This window comes from Archocentrus centrarchus, chromosome 13 (assembly GCF_007364275.1).
Source record: "Archocentrus centrarchus isolate MPI-CPG fArcCen1 chromosome 13, fArcCen1, whole genome shotgun sequence".
In the NCBI taxonomy this organism is placed as follows: Eukaryota; Metazoa; Chordata; class Actinopteri; order Cichliformes; family Cichlidae; genus Archocentrus; species Archocentrus centrarchus.
Genome location: NC_044358.1, coordinates 9,700,240 through 9,715,728, shown reverse-complemented (window position 1 = coordinate 9,715,728; position 15,489 = coordinate 9,700,240). Strand labels below are relative to the sequence as shown.

At 43.6% G+C, this 15,489-nt stretch overlaps 1 protein-coding gene across 2 annotated transcripts in view; it reads right to left on the bottom strand.

Annotated features, from left to right (window-relative positions):
* supt5h (SPT5 homolog, DSIF elongation factor subunit) overlaps positions 1–15,489 on the bottom strand; it is a 30,923-nt gene that overhangs the window by 6,642 nt on the left and 8,792 nt on the right. For both annotated transcript variants that reach the window (XM_030744063.1, XM_030744064.1), the window contains 17 exons: positions 15,464–15,475; positions 15,293–15,362; positions 13,090–13,158; positions 11,470–11,535; positions 11,353–11,383; positions 11,202–11,270; positions 10,590–10,841; positions 9,385–9,474; positions 9,105–9,175; positions 8,912–9,017; positions 8,285–8,375; positions 7,623–7,759; positions 6,698–6,853; positions 4,032–4,178; positions 3,810–3,956; positions 3,342–3,467; positions 1,656–1,740 (listed from right to left, as the gene is read on the bottom strand). In XM_030744063.1, the coding sequence (XP_030599923.1) occupies positions 1,656–1,740; positions 3,342–3,467; positions 3,810–3,956; positions 4,032–4,178; positions 6,698–6,853; positions 7,623–7,759; positions 8,285–8,375; positions 8,912–9,017; positions 9,105–9,175; positions 9,385–9,474; positions 10,590–10,841; positions 11,202–11,270; positions 11,353–11,383; positions 11,470–11,535; positions 13,090–13,158; positions 15,293–15,362; positions 15,464–15,475 (1,725 nt within the window). The remainder of the gene's footprint in view (positions 1–1,655; positions 1,741–3,341; positions 3,468–3,809; positions 3,957–4,031; positions 4,179–6,697; positions 6,854–7,622; positions 7,760–8,284; positions 8,376–8,911; positions 9,018–9,104; positions 9,176–9,384; positions 9,475–10,589; positions 10,842–11,201; positions 11,271–11,352; positions 11,384–11,469; positions 11,536–13,089; positions 13,159–15,292; positions 15,363–15,463; positions 15,476–15,489) is intronic.

Genomic DNA, 15,489 nt, shown 5'->3' with positions numbered 1-15,489 from the left:
ACAACAAGACGCTCTTCTATCTGTATTATCGGACTCGAAGAAACTCCATATGGGACTCTGAAATTACTTTGTGGACCAGCGCGGTGAGCGCAGCACACACACACACACACACACACACACACACACACACACACACACACACACACACACACACACACACACACACACAGCTGCCCAACGGCGCTCCCAGCTTCAGCTCGGAGAGCAGAAAATGATCAGTCCACAAGGTTTTTAAATAAAATGACGAAGGTCATTTCATCTATAATTTTAGTTAGTTTTAGTTTTTTAAACTCACAATTCAGTTTTAGTTAGTTATTGTTTTTTCCTTTTAATCTTAGTTTTTATTTATTTCAGTTAACGACAAGGTTTTTTCAATTTCAGTTTTCGTTATTTCGTTCGTTTTCATTAACTATAATAACCCTGCTTCAGTCTGAAGGTGCAGACACAATTTAAATGTCCCTTCACGCCTACAGCTTCTCTTCTCTTCCACCTTTGGCGTATTACAGCCACATACATAAAACCTGATTAGTCAGAAAGAAAAGGTCCTACCCGCCCACTGTGTTCAAATATGGTGGGAGAACATGGCAGCTGTCACTTCCATGTATTTTTAGTTTATTGGAAGAGATAATTAGACACTAATCTATATTTATGAGAACAACAACTTTCTTCTATTAAACAAGTGATCCCCCCCCCCCCCCCCCCCCCCCCAAGACAGAAACAGTACCACATATTCTCACGTTCAACTTATTTTTCCTGAAAGCTGTGAGACAAAATCATCTTTGCACATTTCTACCCCCCCCCCCCCCCCCCTTTTTTTTTTTAATAGAAGCACTCCAAAATGTTTGGATCTCGTGATCTCTCTCTCTCCTTTGATTTACTGACTGGATTTGTTTTTGTCTATCTGGAGCCAAAGGATGCTGACAGCAGAGCCAAAGACTGAAGAGGAAGCTCCGTCTCTATCCAACTATGACAGCATCATCGTCAGTGCTGCTGTCCATAAAACATATTTGATCCAGGAGCAGTCTGTGCACTTCCAGCATGATGGAGCACCATGTCAAACAAATGTGATAACCAAGCGGCTCAGAGATCCTCAAATAAACAACATGGACTTGTGGACAGGAAATTCCCCAAATCTTAATCTGATCAATAATCGATGGAATTGAGAATCTAAAAGTCTAAAATCGCCCTTTAAGAGCGAGTGGACAAGCAAGACGCCCAAAAACGGTCATCAGCTTGGAGCACTGATGAAGCAGCGCTGCAGAAGGTCAACACTGTAAATAATAACTGTTTTTTCATTGGCAGGTAAATCATATTTACACAGTCTCGTCCACTTTGGTGGATTTTAGAATAAACTAGAGCAGGGGTCCTCACATCCAGGCCTCGAGGGCCGCTGTCCTGCAGGTTTTAGATGTGTCTCTGCTTCAACACACCTGAGTCAAATATGGACGTCATTAGCAGGACTCTGGAGAACTTGACTGCATACTGAGGAGGTCATTCAGCCATTTGAATCAGGTGTGTTGGATCAGGGACACACCTAAAAGCTGCTAAACTATCAGTGAGGCCGACCCTTCAGTTACCTGCTTACAAATGGTGATTTACCCCCCCCATTGCACAGCTGTGTGTTTTTTTTTTGTTTTTTTTTAAACCACACTCACCTCCTCCACCGTGGTGCATTGGGCTGCTGATGCGAGGGCTCATTGGAGCAAATCCTCCGACTGTGAAGTTGGTCACATCTCTGGGCTAAAAACACACAAAGAGTCAAATTCTTCAAGCTCGACAAGCAGCAAGAAATCTGCCATTTCCATCAAGTTAAACAATCATGTTTCTGCTCCGTGCTGGCTGTGGAACACTGGTTTATTTGGTCCCTGTGAAACTGCAGTAAAAGCTTGGTTGCACTGCCGTGGTGGGTGGTTGACTCCGGTGCTCTTTGTCACCAATTCTGTTGGGTCTGATTACCCTGGATCGTGTTTCTACTTGGTGCAGATGATGTGGATCTGGTTGCTTCATTGAATGATGACCTCTAGCTCGCACTGGAGCAGCTTGGAACTAAGTGTGAAGCAGCTTGGATGAGAATTGGCACCTCCAAGCCTAAGGCCACTGTTCTCAGCTGGCAAAAGGTGGAGCACACACTCTGGGCTGCTGGGTAGCCGGAGCACTATTGCACAGCACCACTTCAAATATTTACTAAAAGGTTTGGCTCTTTGGACGCAAATTATAAAGAGAACGAGGGGTGGCTTGAGACTTCTGCCCAGTACGAAGGTCAACTATTCTGCTTATTTCAAGAATATTTGCACTTTAATTTTTTACTGTATACTGGGCAATCGTGCAGCCCTCACAAGCAGTGAGGGCAACACAGGCCAACACAGAGAGAGACAACCATCCACACTCACATTCACACCTATGGGCAATTTAGAGTGACCAATTAACCTAACCCCAGTAAGTGCATGTCTTTATACTGTGGGAGGAAATCCACACAGACACGGGGAGAACATGCAAACTCCACACAGCGAGAGGCCAAGGCCAAGGTGGACTCGAACCCAGACCTTCTAGATGTCATTCTAGCTGTGAGGCAGCAGTGCTAACCACCGTGCTGCCCCATTTAAAACAAACAAAAAAACAATGGGGCAATCTTTCTGGGGTGGCTGTAGCTCAGTAGGTAGAGCAGGTCACCTACTGATCGGAAGGTCAGTGGTTCGATTCCTGGCTACTTCAGGCTACATGCCAATGTATCCTTGGGCAAGATACTTAACCCCAAGTTGCTCTCTGACGCAACTGTCGGAGTATGAATGGTAGATAATTAAAGCACTTAGCTTAGTTAATATGGAAGTGCTTGTACGAATGGGTGTGCATGGGTAAATGTAAACGTGTTGTGTAAGCGCTTTGAGTGCTCTGATTGAGTAGAAAAGCGCTATATAAGAACTAGTCCATTTACCATCTTTCTGCCCTTAAATATTTTCCTCCTGTTCTTATCTCAGATGGTTTTTGTTATTCTCCTCCACGTCTTTCTGTCACATCAGCACTGTGATAGACCCAGCAGCTCATTTCACCATCAGGCATGGATAAAATCTGAGCCTCAAACTTGTTTTTGGACTGCTACCTCACCTCATTAATGTCAGAGTAATCTGAAGATTAATGCTGTTGACATTAACTTCACTGAACTCAGTCCACCTCCGCAGAAACCCGACCAGTCATTCTGCACCGCTGAAAACTGACCGAATGATGTTAGACGCCTCTGTCTATGTCTGTCTCCACTGAGCTGCAGGAAGTGATTAAATTCAGGCCCTGGAGAAGGATAACAGGTTCTTCCTGTTCAACCATAACAAAAAGCATGAGGTGCTGACCTTGGATCCACCTGCCAGCACCAGGTGTCTGGTCTTGCAGACGAACATGCCGCCGTTCTCAACTAGCTTCTTACAGTGGAGGAAAGCGAAGCCCCGGAACAGGTGACGGATCTCACCTTCACGGCCCTGCGGGACAAAACACACACAAGCCCTCAGATTAAAATCGTTGAACTGGTGAAAAAGCTTTTGGCGCAATTCATGTCTGATTTAATAATCTGAGGCTCAGATCCCCCCAAGAACTGAGCTCACACTGATGCTCACAGTGGGTTTGCATCTGCTTGTTACCAGAGCACATAAAGAGTTTCTGTGTTTACGACCCTTGAATCTGAGCTTTGAGTTAACAAAAGACTCCAGTCTTCTAAAATGCGCCTAGAGTAAAATGTAAGTATTTGATTAGCTGCAGCGGCTCAGTCCAACAGGACGCGCTTCATGCCGAGATAAATATTTAGCTGTGGATGAACTCCTTACAGAGTGAGGTCCGTCGATGACTTTAACGATGTCCTTGACGTGGATGTTGTTCTGCTCCGAGTCCAGCGCCACGGCGAAACGGTTATCCTTCCTGCGGTTCACCGCCTGGTGCCGCACAGTCAGCACCTTCCCATGCATGTTCAGGACCTGATAAACAAGCAAGTCAGTCAATAATCTTTGTTCACTTTTCCCCGATCTTTGTTTGCTGGAATAGACTACTACCTGGAACGTCTCCCTCTCTAGCCGAACGATGACGCCGACTGTCTGCGGGTCCAGCTGGACCAGCTCGCCCCACTCATGCTGCCCTCCAACATCAACACCGGATGCAGTCTCAGAGCAGAGCTGCAGGTCTCTGGGCAGCACTTTCAACTGCAAACACACATGAGAGGACCTTTAGCTCAGTCTGGAGCTGAAGTTGATGTCTGACCTCGAGTTTGAGGTCTGTGGTATCAGAACTTCCAGGGAAAGATCTAAAAGGAGATGCAGTGCTGGAAGTTTCCTAGATGGGTTTGAAAACATGATCTTGGAAAAAAGATCAGCCAAGTTAAATTGAGTCAAGTTTCAGATGGACCCGTTTCCAGTTATTTTTGTATCTGACAGAAATGTTAATACTCTTAATTTCCCATGAAATACGGACTTCAAGCGATAAGACAATGGCGGGCTCAGACTACACAATCATTGTGGTTTGTTGTGATTACAGAGTGATAAAATGCCTTAACATGACATTCAGTTACATTATGTTTATACTCGTCTCAAGTTGTTTTTTCTGTAAAGCACTATTAGAGAGAGCTCGCCAAAGACCAGACAAGCTTTTGGAAGCAAGAACTTGTGGACTGAGCAGCTGGAGCTGGTTCGGCCTCCCATTCTACTTTTAAAAAGTCTAGCAACCACAGTGAGGACTTTAAGATCTGACTGGGCACGATTACTCAGAACTGAAGAGAACGCATTTAGTGCAGAAATTCAGCCGACACAGATGGAGAACTCAAAAAGACATTAGTGGGCAATGATCTGGAGAAAATGATTCTGAGTTTCAGAAGGAGAGAAAAGATAAACCAATGAAGGTAACTTTACTCTCCTCTGAATGATTGTAACCCCAGGAAACTCACCCCGAGGACTTTCTCCATCTTCACACAGCTGATTGCAGGCTTGGCCCTCGTTGTTTACATAAAGTCCGAGCGGCCAAGCTGTTCTGTTGCAACACTTGACTGAGCTAAGCAGTTCCTCAAAGTCTCAAACACGCTGCAGACAGCTCTTTGAACACTTTATTCGAAAAGTTAAAGTCACAGTCTGATGTTTGCATCAGTTCACAACATCTTGTTTTCTACTAGAGGACTCTAATGACCTGACGCTTGGCAGAGAGAGGTGGAGGGTGGGGCGGGGACTGGAAATATTCTGTTCATTCACTCAATCTCCAGACTTTTATTCTTCAGAGATGTACAAAGTACTGGAGTAGAGGAGTGGAGTAGAAGTACAAGTACTATATAAAAAAATTGACTTGAGTAAAAGTTGAAGTGTTCTTTCAACACCATACTCAAGTGGAAGTACAGAAGTACTCAATTTTTTTGGTACTTAAGTATTGCAAGTAGAAGTATTTCAAAAATTGCTACTCAAGTACAAGTACTGTGTATATTAAAGAAAGGCAGTCAAAAGTTTGATTATCATTGTTTATATTATTTCAAACATCTGAAAGGCACAATGTATTTGGCTGAAGCTGGAGTACAATGATAAAAGGCCATACAAGTGTTTACAAACAAACAAACACAAATAAAACATCTCAAAAGGCCAGAGGGGCAGTCCACAGAGCAGCTAAAAGACAAACCTGGACAAGGTGTTCCTGGGACGTCATCCATCTCGATATCGGACAGTAAGCTGACACGTTCTGTCCTCAATACTTGCAAGCAACAGCGCAAAAGGCGGAGAAGAAGCCTGCGTTTTTTTTATAGGCTTGATCGCTCAAATCGCCCAATGATGAGCCAGCTTCATAAACCGTGACAGCGCCATCTACCGCTCTGGCATTGATACTATGACTTGGGGATGATTAATAATGTTTTCATAATAGTAACGAGTAACGATTCAGCACGTGAAAAATGTATCGGAGTAAAAGTATTAAATTAATCAAAAATATATAGTGGAGTAAAAGTGAAAGTAGGGGAAAAAATATGTACTCCAATAAAGTACAGATACTGCATTTTAGTACTTAAGTACAGTACTTAAGTAGTTCTACTTCGTTACTATACATCTCTGTTATTCTTACACTCCAATCAATTCAGTTTGATTTATAAAGCACCAAATCACAACAAACAGTTGCCTCAAGGTGCTTTATATTGTACGGTAACTCCCTTTAACAGGGAAACCTCCGACAGCAGAAAAGACACGCTGTGGAAGAGAGACAGAGATTAATAATAACTAGTGATTAAATGCAGAGTGGGGTATAAACAGAGTGAAAAGATGTGAATGAAGAAGCAGCACTCCGTGCATCATGGGAACCCTCCCAGCAGTCTAGGCCTATAGCAGTGTGACTAAGGGAGGGTTCAGGGTCACCTGATCCAGCCCTAACTATAAGCTTGATCATAAAGGAAAGTTTTAAGCCTAATCTTAAAAATAGAGAGGGTGTCTGTCTCCTGAATCCAAACTGGGAGCTGGTTCCACTTGAATAACTGCATCATTCACAGATCAGAATAATCCAGTTCTTCCTCTCTGAAACGCTCCTCCCCCATAAGCCAAATGCTTTCTGATTTCCCTCATATAAGGAGGTGACTGTGTGACTGAGATGACCCTCTCTATTAGAAACTTTGTTCAGAATGGGAGACAGATGGCAGGAAGCAGAGAGAAGCAGAACGGGCCCACATTAACCTCTGTGCCACTGAATAAATGACGGAGCAGTTTACCTCGTGCATGGTGAGGTCGGAGAAGAGGATGACAAAGTTCTCCTCCACTCTGACGATGAGGCCGGTGTCGCCTTCGTATCGCCCAGCGATCACCTTCACGTGGTCGCCCATTCGGAAATATTTTCTCAGCTCATGAGCCGGGAACTCCAGGGGGTCCTGCAGGGAAAAAAGAAAAAAAAAAACCAGAAGGAATGACCCGAAGAAGAGAACAGAACAGACTTCAGCCGGCCAACATTTCAATGTTTTTATAAATATATACAGACAGAGTTATATGTCATAAAATTTGATGTTGCACAACATTAAGTCCCAGCGCCCACTCCTCTGCAATTTAAGACTGCTCTCAAAGTTCTCCTGCAGCACTGAGAAAGTGCAGCTCTGCTCCAAGTTTAAGGCTATGAATCCTGTGAAAGAGCTGAAAACCTAAAACAACCAGAGCCACGAAAACAACGTGAAGCAGCAACGAAATTTCTACAAACAGGTGATCCAGTGTCAGTATAACCTTTTTAGATTTAAAAAAGTGCCTTTAAGAGAGTGTGGTGGAGAGTTCCAGCTAAAAACATTCTAAATACAGCATCAAACCCCACACTCACATCTAAACAGCTTTAGCTTGTGGGATTTGAGCTTGGAAGAGGTTTCGATCCACAAACAAGCTCAACTCTCCTCAAATGAGTGAAAACTGTTGATCCAGTGAGAATTTATTTGAAACAGCAGAGAGAGACTGAGTTTCCTGGAAGCCGCAGAAACTCTTGGCCAAACAACAAACTGATTTCAGAAATCAAATTACCACAGTCTGAGTCTGTTAATAAAATTGGCTTTGACATGTTGCCTGTTGCTTTAGTAGAAAATACTCAAGATTGTGGACTGCTGCTCAGGATCAGGACAGGATTGGCTGCCTTCAACTTTTGACAGTGTGTGTGTGTGTTACCTTCAGGTCTTCATGTTTGGGCATGATGGTGATCTTGTTGCCGTCCACACTGAGGATTTTTCCCTGCAGGTTGATCAACTCTCCCTCACACACCTCCACGTTGTCCCCAGCCTGCAGGTTGTGTTCACGCTCCTTGCCTGAACGCGTGTACATGCGCGCGCGCGCACACACACACACACACACACACACACACACACACACACACACACACACACACACACACACACACACACACACACACACACACACACACACACACACACAGAGAGAGTTTGGTTTAAAATTAATCTTTATTATAAGCACAGACAAATTAGTTTTTTCTTGCATCGTGGGGGTACCAAGTACCAAATAATAAAAAAAAAGGGCCCCACACATTTAAGCTGAACCAAGAGATCGATTAAAACAAGTGATGAATCTGTTAAATTAAACTTTGTTTAAATTCATGAATTTAACTGAAGCTAAAAATTTAAACCAAGTTTGACCCAAAGCTGGAGCAGGAGAAGTGGGAGTTACAGACATGAGGATTATGAGAGCGACATCTTAATTCTGATGGAAGCACTTTTCACGAGGCTCTTTGCAGTCCTGTGAAAACTTTTTTTCCCCTCCACATAAAGATAAGTTACATTCCTGAGTGAGGACCTGCTGATGTCCATGGAGCATACCTGACTCTGTGACCACCTCCAGGTCGATTCCCTCAGGCTGGTCTTCAAACTTCTCCAGCTCTGAAAGCGTGGGCTTCACTCCATCTGTGATCTGCAGCAAACAGACCAAATAAGCTGCTGCTAAAACACTGCTCTCAGACAACTGGTTCAAACAAGCACATAAGAAGCCAAAACCTTCATCATACTGTGCTTCAGAGAGGATATATGGTGCATAATGGGTGCACGTTAAGCCCCGGTGTTGATCTCGCAGAGGGAAGAATACACGTAACAGTGCTTTATGTAGACTTTGTGAGGAGGAAAGTGAGTCCGATCTTCATTTATTTCAATACTGAGGAAGTTTCACTGTTCTGCATTAAAGCTAAAAAGTGGATCTCTGCTTACAGTTTTACTGATGTTCTCAGGTGGTTTAAGAGATGATGTGAAAGGAATAAAGAGCAGAATTAATTTAGACGTTCCCAACAAATTAAGTAAGTGTGGGATTGTGTGCATAATTTTGGGTGCACAACTGTTTGTCATCGTGTGTATGTACGCTGAATGGTTTATGAAAAACTTGAAATGAAATGTGAGGAGCGATGAGGGGTTTACAGTAACAGGAGTGATTTTTGAGGGACTGTAAGTCTTCCTCACCACAGCTGACATGGCGAAACTCTTAAAGAGGAATCCTTTGCGGCTGTAACGGTTCCCCTCAAAGATCATGAAGTCTCCATCGTGGCTGACCTCCCCTCCCAGAGACCTGTCAGATAAATCAGACACGGGGTTTCACTCTGGTGCTCGTCTGATTTGGAAACCCGAGGCTGCTGAAGCTCTGAGAGAGTGTCACCTGATCTTTTCAGCATCAAACAGCCTCTGTGGAGGCCTCTTGAACTTCTTCCTCTTGGCAAACCAGTCTTTCTGCAGCGTACAGACACACACACACACACACACACACACACACACACACACACACACACACACACACACACACACACACACACACACACACACACACACACACACACACACACACACACACACACACACACACACAGAGACATGGAGCTTAAATATCAGAGCAGTGACTCGAGTGGTGAAAAAACATCCTCAGTGTGTGTTTGACCTACCAGGCTCATTTTGGCCTTGATGCGGTCCAAGTCTATCCGAGGGATCATCTTCAGGGAGATGGTGTTCTGGCTCGGCTCCACGTAGTCCACCTGGAGAACAGAGATGTTACAGTTTACACTCTCAGTAATCGGCAGCTATGGTGTATTTCAGCTCATTCAGCACCTCTTGGTTTTTCTAACTTGGAACGGTGTCGGCCTTTCAGAGATCTGCATCACTGTTCAGAGAGTTCACAGCCCCGGCCTTCGGTGGTGACTACACGAGCACTAAACACAATCAGCCCCCAATGAAGCTGTTTCAGTACTAAACAGAAACCTTTACATTTGCCTATTTGTCACTAAACAGATTAAATAGTCCTCCATGAATGGTAATCATTAACAAATACATTTCATTTTATACAGTGGACATAAATGAGAAGAAGACTTGTGAAACAAGGCTGACCCAGATAGTGAAATCTTTCTGTTCCACTTTCCCCAAACCTTTTAATTTTAAACAATTTATCAATTAAAATTGCATCAGGCTCAGAAGCTTCACTTGCTCACTCAGCACCTATGGCTGCAGGGTGCATCCTGGACAGGTCAGCAGTCTATCACAGGGCTGGTTTAATGCTTTGCTGTAAAAAAACTGCACATTGCTTCAGGACGTTCCTTCACTCTCTGTCTGAAACTTTAACTCCTGCTTCTCAGAAAACTGGTGTTTAGAAAAAAAGAGATAATGCTGGTTACCATGTGACTGTGGCCATTTTACATTTAATAAAGTGTGATTTTATCAGACGACGTGTTAATGATAAAAATCAACACTTCAACTGCAAAGACAAGCCGACTGGAGAATGGTTTGAAAATGAAGGCTGGTTTCACCTTAAATGGCCTCCGTTTGTTGCTGTGAGGGCTGAAACACCGACCTTAACATAACATAACACAAAGGTGGGAACCTTTAATATATTACTATTTAATATATTAACATTAAAACCATCAGGAGAGCCGGGGCTGTAGCCGAGCGTTTGGACTGTGCACAGTGTAAAACAGCTGCTAGCAGTGAGCATTAGCTGTATGGCTCGCACACCGCATCAGGCAAACTGTAGAAAAGCGGAGGCGTGAACACATCTCCAGACTTCCTCTGAGGGAGCAGGGATGTACGGGGAAGCTGGAGTTCATCAGCCCATCAATGTTTTAATGCTCTGCCTCCCTCCTTCTCTCTGTGCGAGTACCTGAGCGATGTCGTCCTTGTACAGGCCCCTCTTCAGTCTGACCCAGGACTTGGGCTTCAGGTTTGTGACCTCTTTGACGACCTTCAGCACGTCCGTCATCTCCTTGATGGGGACCATCTGCTGGTTCCAGAAGCCCATCCTCAGGTTGCCGATGCCCTCGATGGCGGCCTTGACGTGTGTCTGTTTGTACGACTCCACGTAGATGTAGCCCTTCACGTGATCCGGGGCCACCACGGACTTGATCTGCAGAGGCTGCGGGTTGGGGGAGAGGAAGATTAACGTGAGGATATGAACAATCACAGTGGCTGGATCTGTTAGTCTCCACAAACTAACAATTTGTTCAGATTCACCAGCACTGGGGAAAAGGGGAAAAAAAAAAAAAAAAAAAAAAAAAAAAAATCAATGCTCGCTGCTCTGATTAGAAAACCAAAAACTAAACTTCTCTCTGCATGGAAATATTTTCTCGACTCCTTGGATGTGGTTTGGGATGCGGTGCAGTTATGCTTAAAAACGAGCCAGCAGCACGGAGAAAGCTTCTGTCTCCCAGAAGGTTCCAGCTTAGGGAACAAACTTCAACTTCACTGGCCAATCAGAAGTGAGCAATTTTCTTACTGTGTCTGTGAACTGGTAGGCGATGAACTTCCTCATCAGTGCGATGGCCGTCGCCCTCTCTTCACCAATCTGCAGAGACAGGAGACGTGATAAAATGTGTGCTTGTAAAAGTGTGTATCCTGCCTCTGTGTGTGTGTGTGTGTTTACACACCTTGCACTTGACAGTCCACAGATTGGGATCCCTGATGATGACAAACACACATTTAATCATCTTAATAATCTCACAGAGGACATCTCCAAGCTGATTGGTAGATAAGTGTTTACGTACTTGACTCCAGGAAGCAGCTGCTGCTGCGTGATGTCATCAGAAAGCTCCTCAGACCCTCCAGAGTAACTGCACCCCACAGAAGAAGAAGAAAAAGCAGCAGTTTAGGCTCTGTCTCTGGAGGTGAAGCTTCCTGTTCAAGTTCTTGGACAGTTTGTGTCTAAAAGTTTGTTCAATTCTTTTAGCCAAAGGGAGAACTGATGCAACGCTGCAACTGGGCTGGATGTCCCGCTGTGAAGCTAACGCTGGCTTTAAGGCTGTGATCAGCTGATAATTATAAATCCAGCAGGTGGGAGGCTAAAGTCATGTAATAAAAACATCAAGCACCCATCGACTCACATGATTTCAAATATTCTCGCAAAACCACACGAGCAGATTCCTGTTTAAAATAAAAAAAAAATATACAAATCTCTATATAATCTAAAGTGATGAATTTCACCTCCACATACAACTTGTTTTCACTCAAATTATTTAGTGTTTTTTTCTTTTCTTTTTTTTTTGTAAAAAAACATTTCCTGCACCTTTTCAGACTAAAAGCCAGGCATCGTCACTCATACCTACACAGAGACGCCTCATCAGTCGCTGCTGTTCACTGTAACGAGCCTATGGAGCTAAATCGGGGCCATAAAGTTTGTTGGAAAAAAAATTTTTGAAACTGAAAAATTATTTTGAACCCGAAAAAATAAATAAATTTTAAAACAGGAAAAAAAAGTTTTACAACTGAAAAAAAGAGATATGAGACTAAAAAAAAATTCATTCAGCATCTTTTTTTTTTTTTTCCAGTTGCAAAATTTTTTTTTCCTATTTTTTTTTCCCAGGTTCAAAATAATTTTTCAGTTTCAAAAATTTTTTTTTTTTTTTTTACTGAGTTTACAGCTGATCTCCAGTCAGTGTGGTTTGTTCCAAATGTCAGAACTGTGTTTATGACACAGAATACTCGGTGAAGTTTAAATCAAGTTTCCATCCCAAAATATTCTGCTGATGTTGGGAATAACTGTCACGATTTAATCTGTGAACCCTGGAATCAAACGCAGGCAGTGCTGGAACCGTTTACTGTCCTGTCAACACTCGTGCTCTCATTTATCCTTCAGTGCATTCCAACTTTATTAAAACATGTCCATGAGAACGATGCTGTGCGGCTCTGCAGTTCAGGTTTATACACAGGTTACGGATTACTGAGAGTCACCGACAAACCTTTAACGCTCGGCTCGTTTAGGACGACACAGTAACAGATACAGACACACAGCAGACCTACAGATCTCACTTCCAGGCAGCTTTCTGATTCATTAAACTTTAGAAGGAGCTTAAATTGCTTCATTTCAACATTTCTTTCATCAAAACATGGAAATACAAATGTCGGATATTTTACACACAATCCGTTCACACCAGGAGACAACAGAGGTGCACCTCACGAGCCCGAGCACCGAGTCCTCTGATCTGCTTTTAATGTGAAATGTGTGGAAAGTTTTCAGTTTCACTGACTGAAGGTAAATAAAAACAGTGAATTACTGAGGTGGAAATGGAGTCGATGCATCAGAGCGACAATTTAATTAAAGTCAAAGTCTTGTTAAAGCTCTAATTTAAAAAAAAGGCGTACTGCTGCAGAAGAGCAAAGATACTCACTGCTCCCCTCCTGACGACTTGGCATATTTCCTCATGTAGTATTCACCCAGCGCCTCCTCTCTGGAGTCTCTGCAACACAAAGTGAGGCGAGTCAACACAAAGTAAAGACAAACTTGTTTCTGTGTTTGTGTGAGACCTGCAAAGTGTGCTGTGACAAAGTTATTAGATGTTAGAAAACAGGCTGCGTCTCAGCGCGGTGCCGAGGAAACTCTTAGTTACACAAAACACAGACAGTAACAAAGTTAAGACTAAGATACACACACATAGAAGAAGAGAGAAACACAGAGACAGAGAAAGATGCAGAAACAGGAAGAGAAGAAGAAGAGGACAGGAAAGGGAAGAGTAAAAAGTAAGAGCGAGACAAAGAGCGGGCCATCATTTATATCTTAAAGATGGTAGCTGCCCACTTGGGGCAGCTGCCCTCCTAATTTACATAAAGTCTCAACCCCTGAAACCAATCACCTGTTGAGGCTCTGCCAACACTTGTCCCACATAGGCTAAAGAAACAAACATCACCAGGGTACCTCAATGGTTTACAACAGCTCTGACAGGCGTCGTAATGAAGGATCTTCTTTTAATAAAACCTCTGCTATGAAAACAACTCTAGCACCATCTCCACTTAGCTAGAATTTATCTCCCCACTAATTCATGTTACAAAAACACAGCTGGGTCTGCAGAACTCCACTTTTGGGCCCACCTGTCAGATACAACATGAAATACAACATGAGGTGACAAAAGTCATGTAAAGCAAAGATGTTCCTGCATCCCACCAAGGCCCCGAACATATGAGTGTAATAGATCTTACAGGCCTTATCTTTACTCCAGTAACATTAACACACTCAGTGCCCATTAATCCAGTGTGTGTTTCTAATATACTTCAATACGTGATATAAAAGTAATGACAGTAAATACCAATATAAAGTGAATATAAAAGTGATAAAATTCCTAACAGGACCCTGCAACACCGGGCAGAAAGTGTTCCCTCTAAGGTAACGTAGTGTCTGCTGTCCAGTGCAGTGAAGAGTGCTCGGACCTCTACAGAAACCAAACAGCCTCTTCACAAACGAATGGCACAACATACAAGAGCCACCTCAGCTGTACATCTGCATCTGAAGGTCAAAGTTCACTCTTTGAGGATGCCAACGTTCACATTTTGGACTGTGAAGACCGATGGTTTGAAAGAGGAGTAAAAGAAGCATCTATGCCCACTGTGAACCACCATCACTGAACAGAGGAGGTGGATTACATCACTTTCCCCACCATCTACAATGCAGTCCTGAGCTCCCTCCCCAGGCACCTCAACCCCCACTCACAACTTTGTTCAGGTGACCTCAATAGGTCACTTAATAGAGTGGGGGGAAGTCCCACATTGGTTTCACCCGAAAGCACTGATTGTGGTGACGAAAGGCTTCTTTCACACCTTGGTGCATGTGATTATGCACATGAACAATAGTGAATCACAACCACCTCCAGGGAAACCCCCACTGGGGGTTTGAATACCTGGGTCTCTCAACCTTTGGTCTGAGAACTGAAGAAGCTTCTCGGATGAGAGAAACTTAAAGAAGTCCGGATGCCTTTTTTCATTCTCACTGTAAATGTTTGAGGAGGTGGAAGGGGAGTGAGAGGTCTGCTGCCCTCACAACCTGAACCAGTTAACCGGATAGTTTGGAGAACCACGTGCCTCCAGGGATCCAGATCTCCTCCATCAGAGCGGTACTGATCTTTAAAGAAACCCCTCTCTGGTGCATCGCTCGGCTTGTGTGTTGGGGCAGAACCCGTGTCGCACATTCATCATCAACACTTCAAGAGAGCTCCTGGGCCCCTGATCCCTGCCAGACCTATGGCTACCTGAGTGCACGTCTGAAAGTAGTTCTGTTCCTTTTTACTGGGCTTGTATGAGGTTCTGATCCAGAGTCAGCACATTACCTGCAGTGGATGGCAGCAGGCCACACCCCCAATCAGACTGTAGAAGAAACTGAAGTTTCTCAAACAGACTAAAACACTGCAGCAGGTCCAAACTGATAAATCCTTAAAACATATTTTTTTCCACTGTTTTAATCAAAGAGCTTCTCACATGTTGATTTCCAAGAAATCAATGAGCTATAAATCGTGTATCATTATTCGGCCAAAAATATCAAGATGCGACTTCTGGTCCATGTAATACAACCCTGACTTTTATTTTGGCGGTCAAAAGAAGCCTTACCTCCAGAGGTTCTGCAGCCGTCTGGATCCAGAGTGATCGTCATCCAGAACCACACGATCGATGTTTGACACTGAAGGCAAGAACAGAGGGCTGATTTCTAATCAAATACAAGAGCATTTAACAGTTATGACTGCAGAAATTAAATTTTCAAAAAAATCCAAAAAGTTTTACCTTCAGCCTCCTCTGCTCAGGATCAA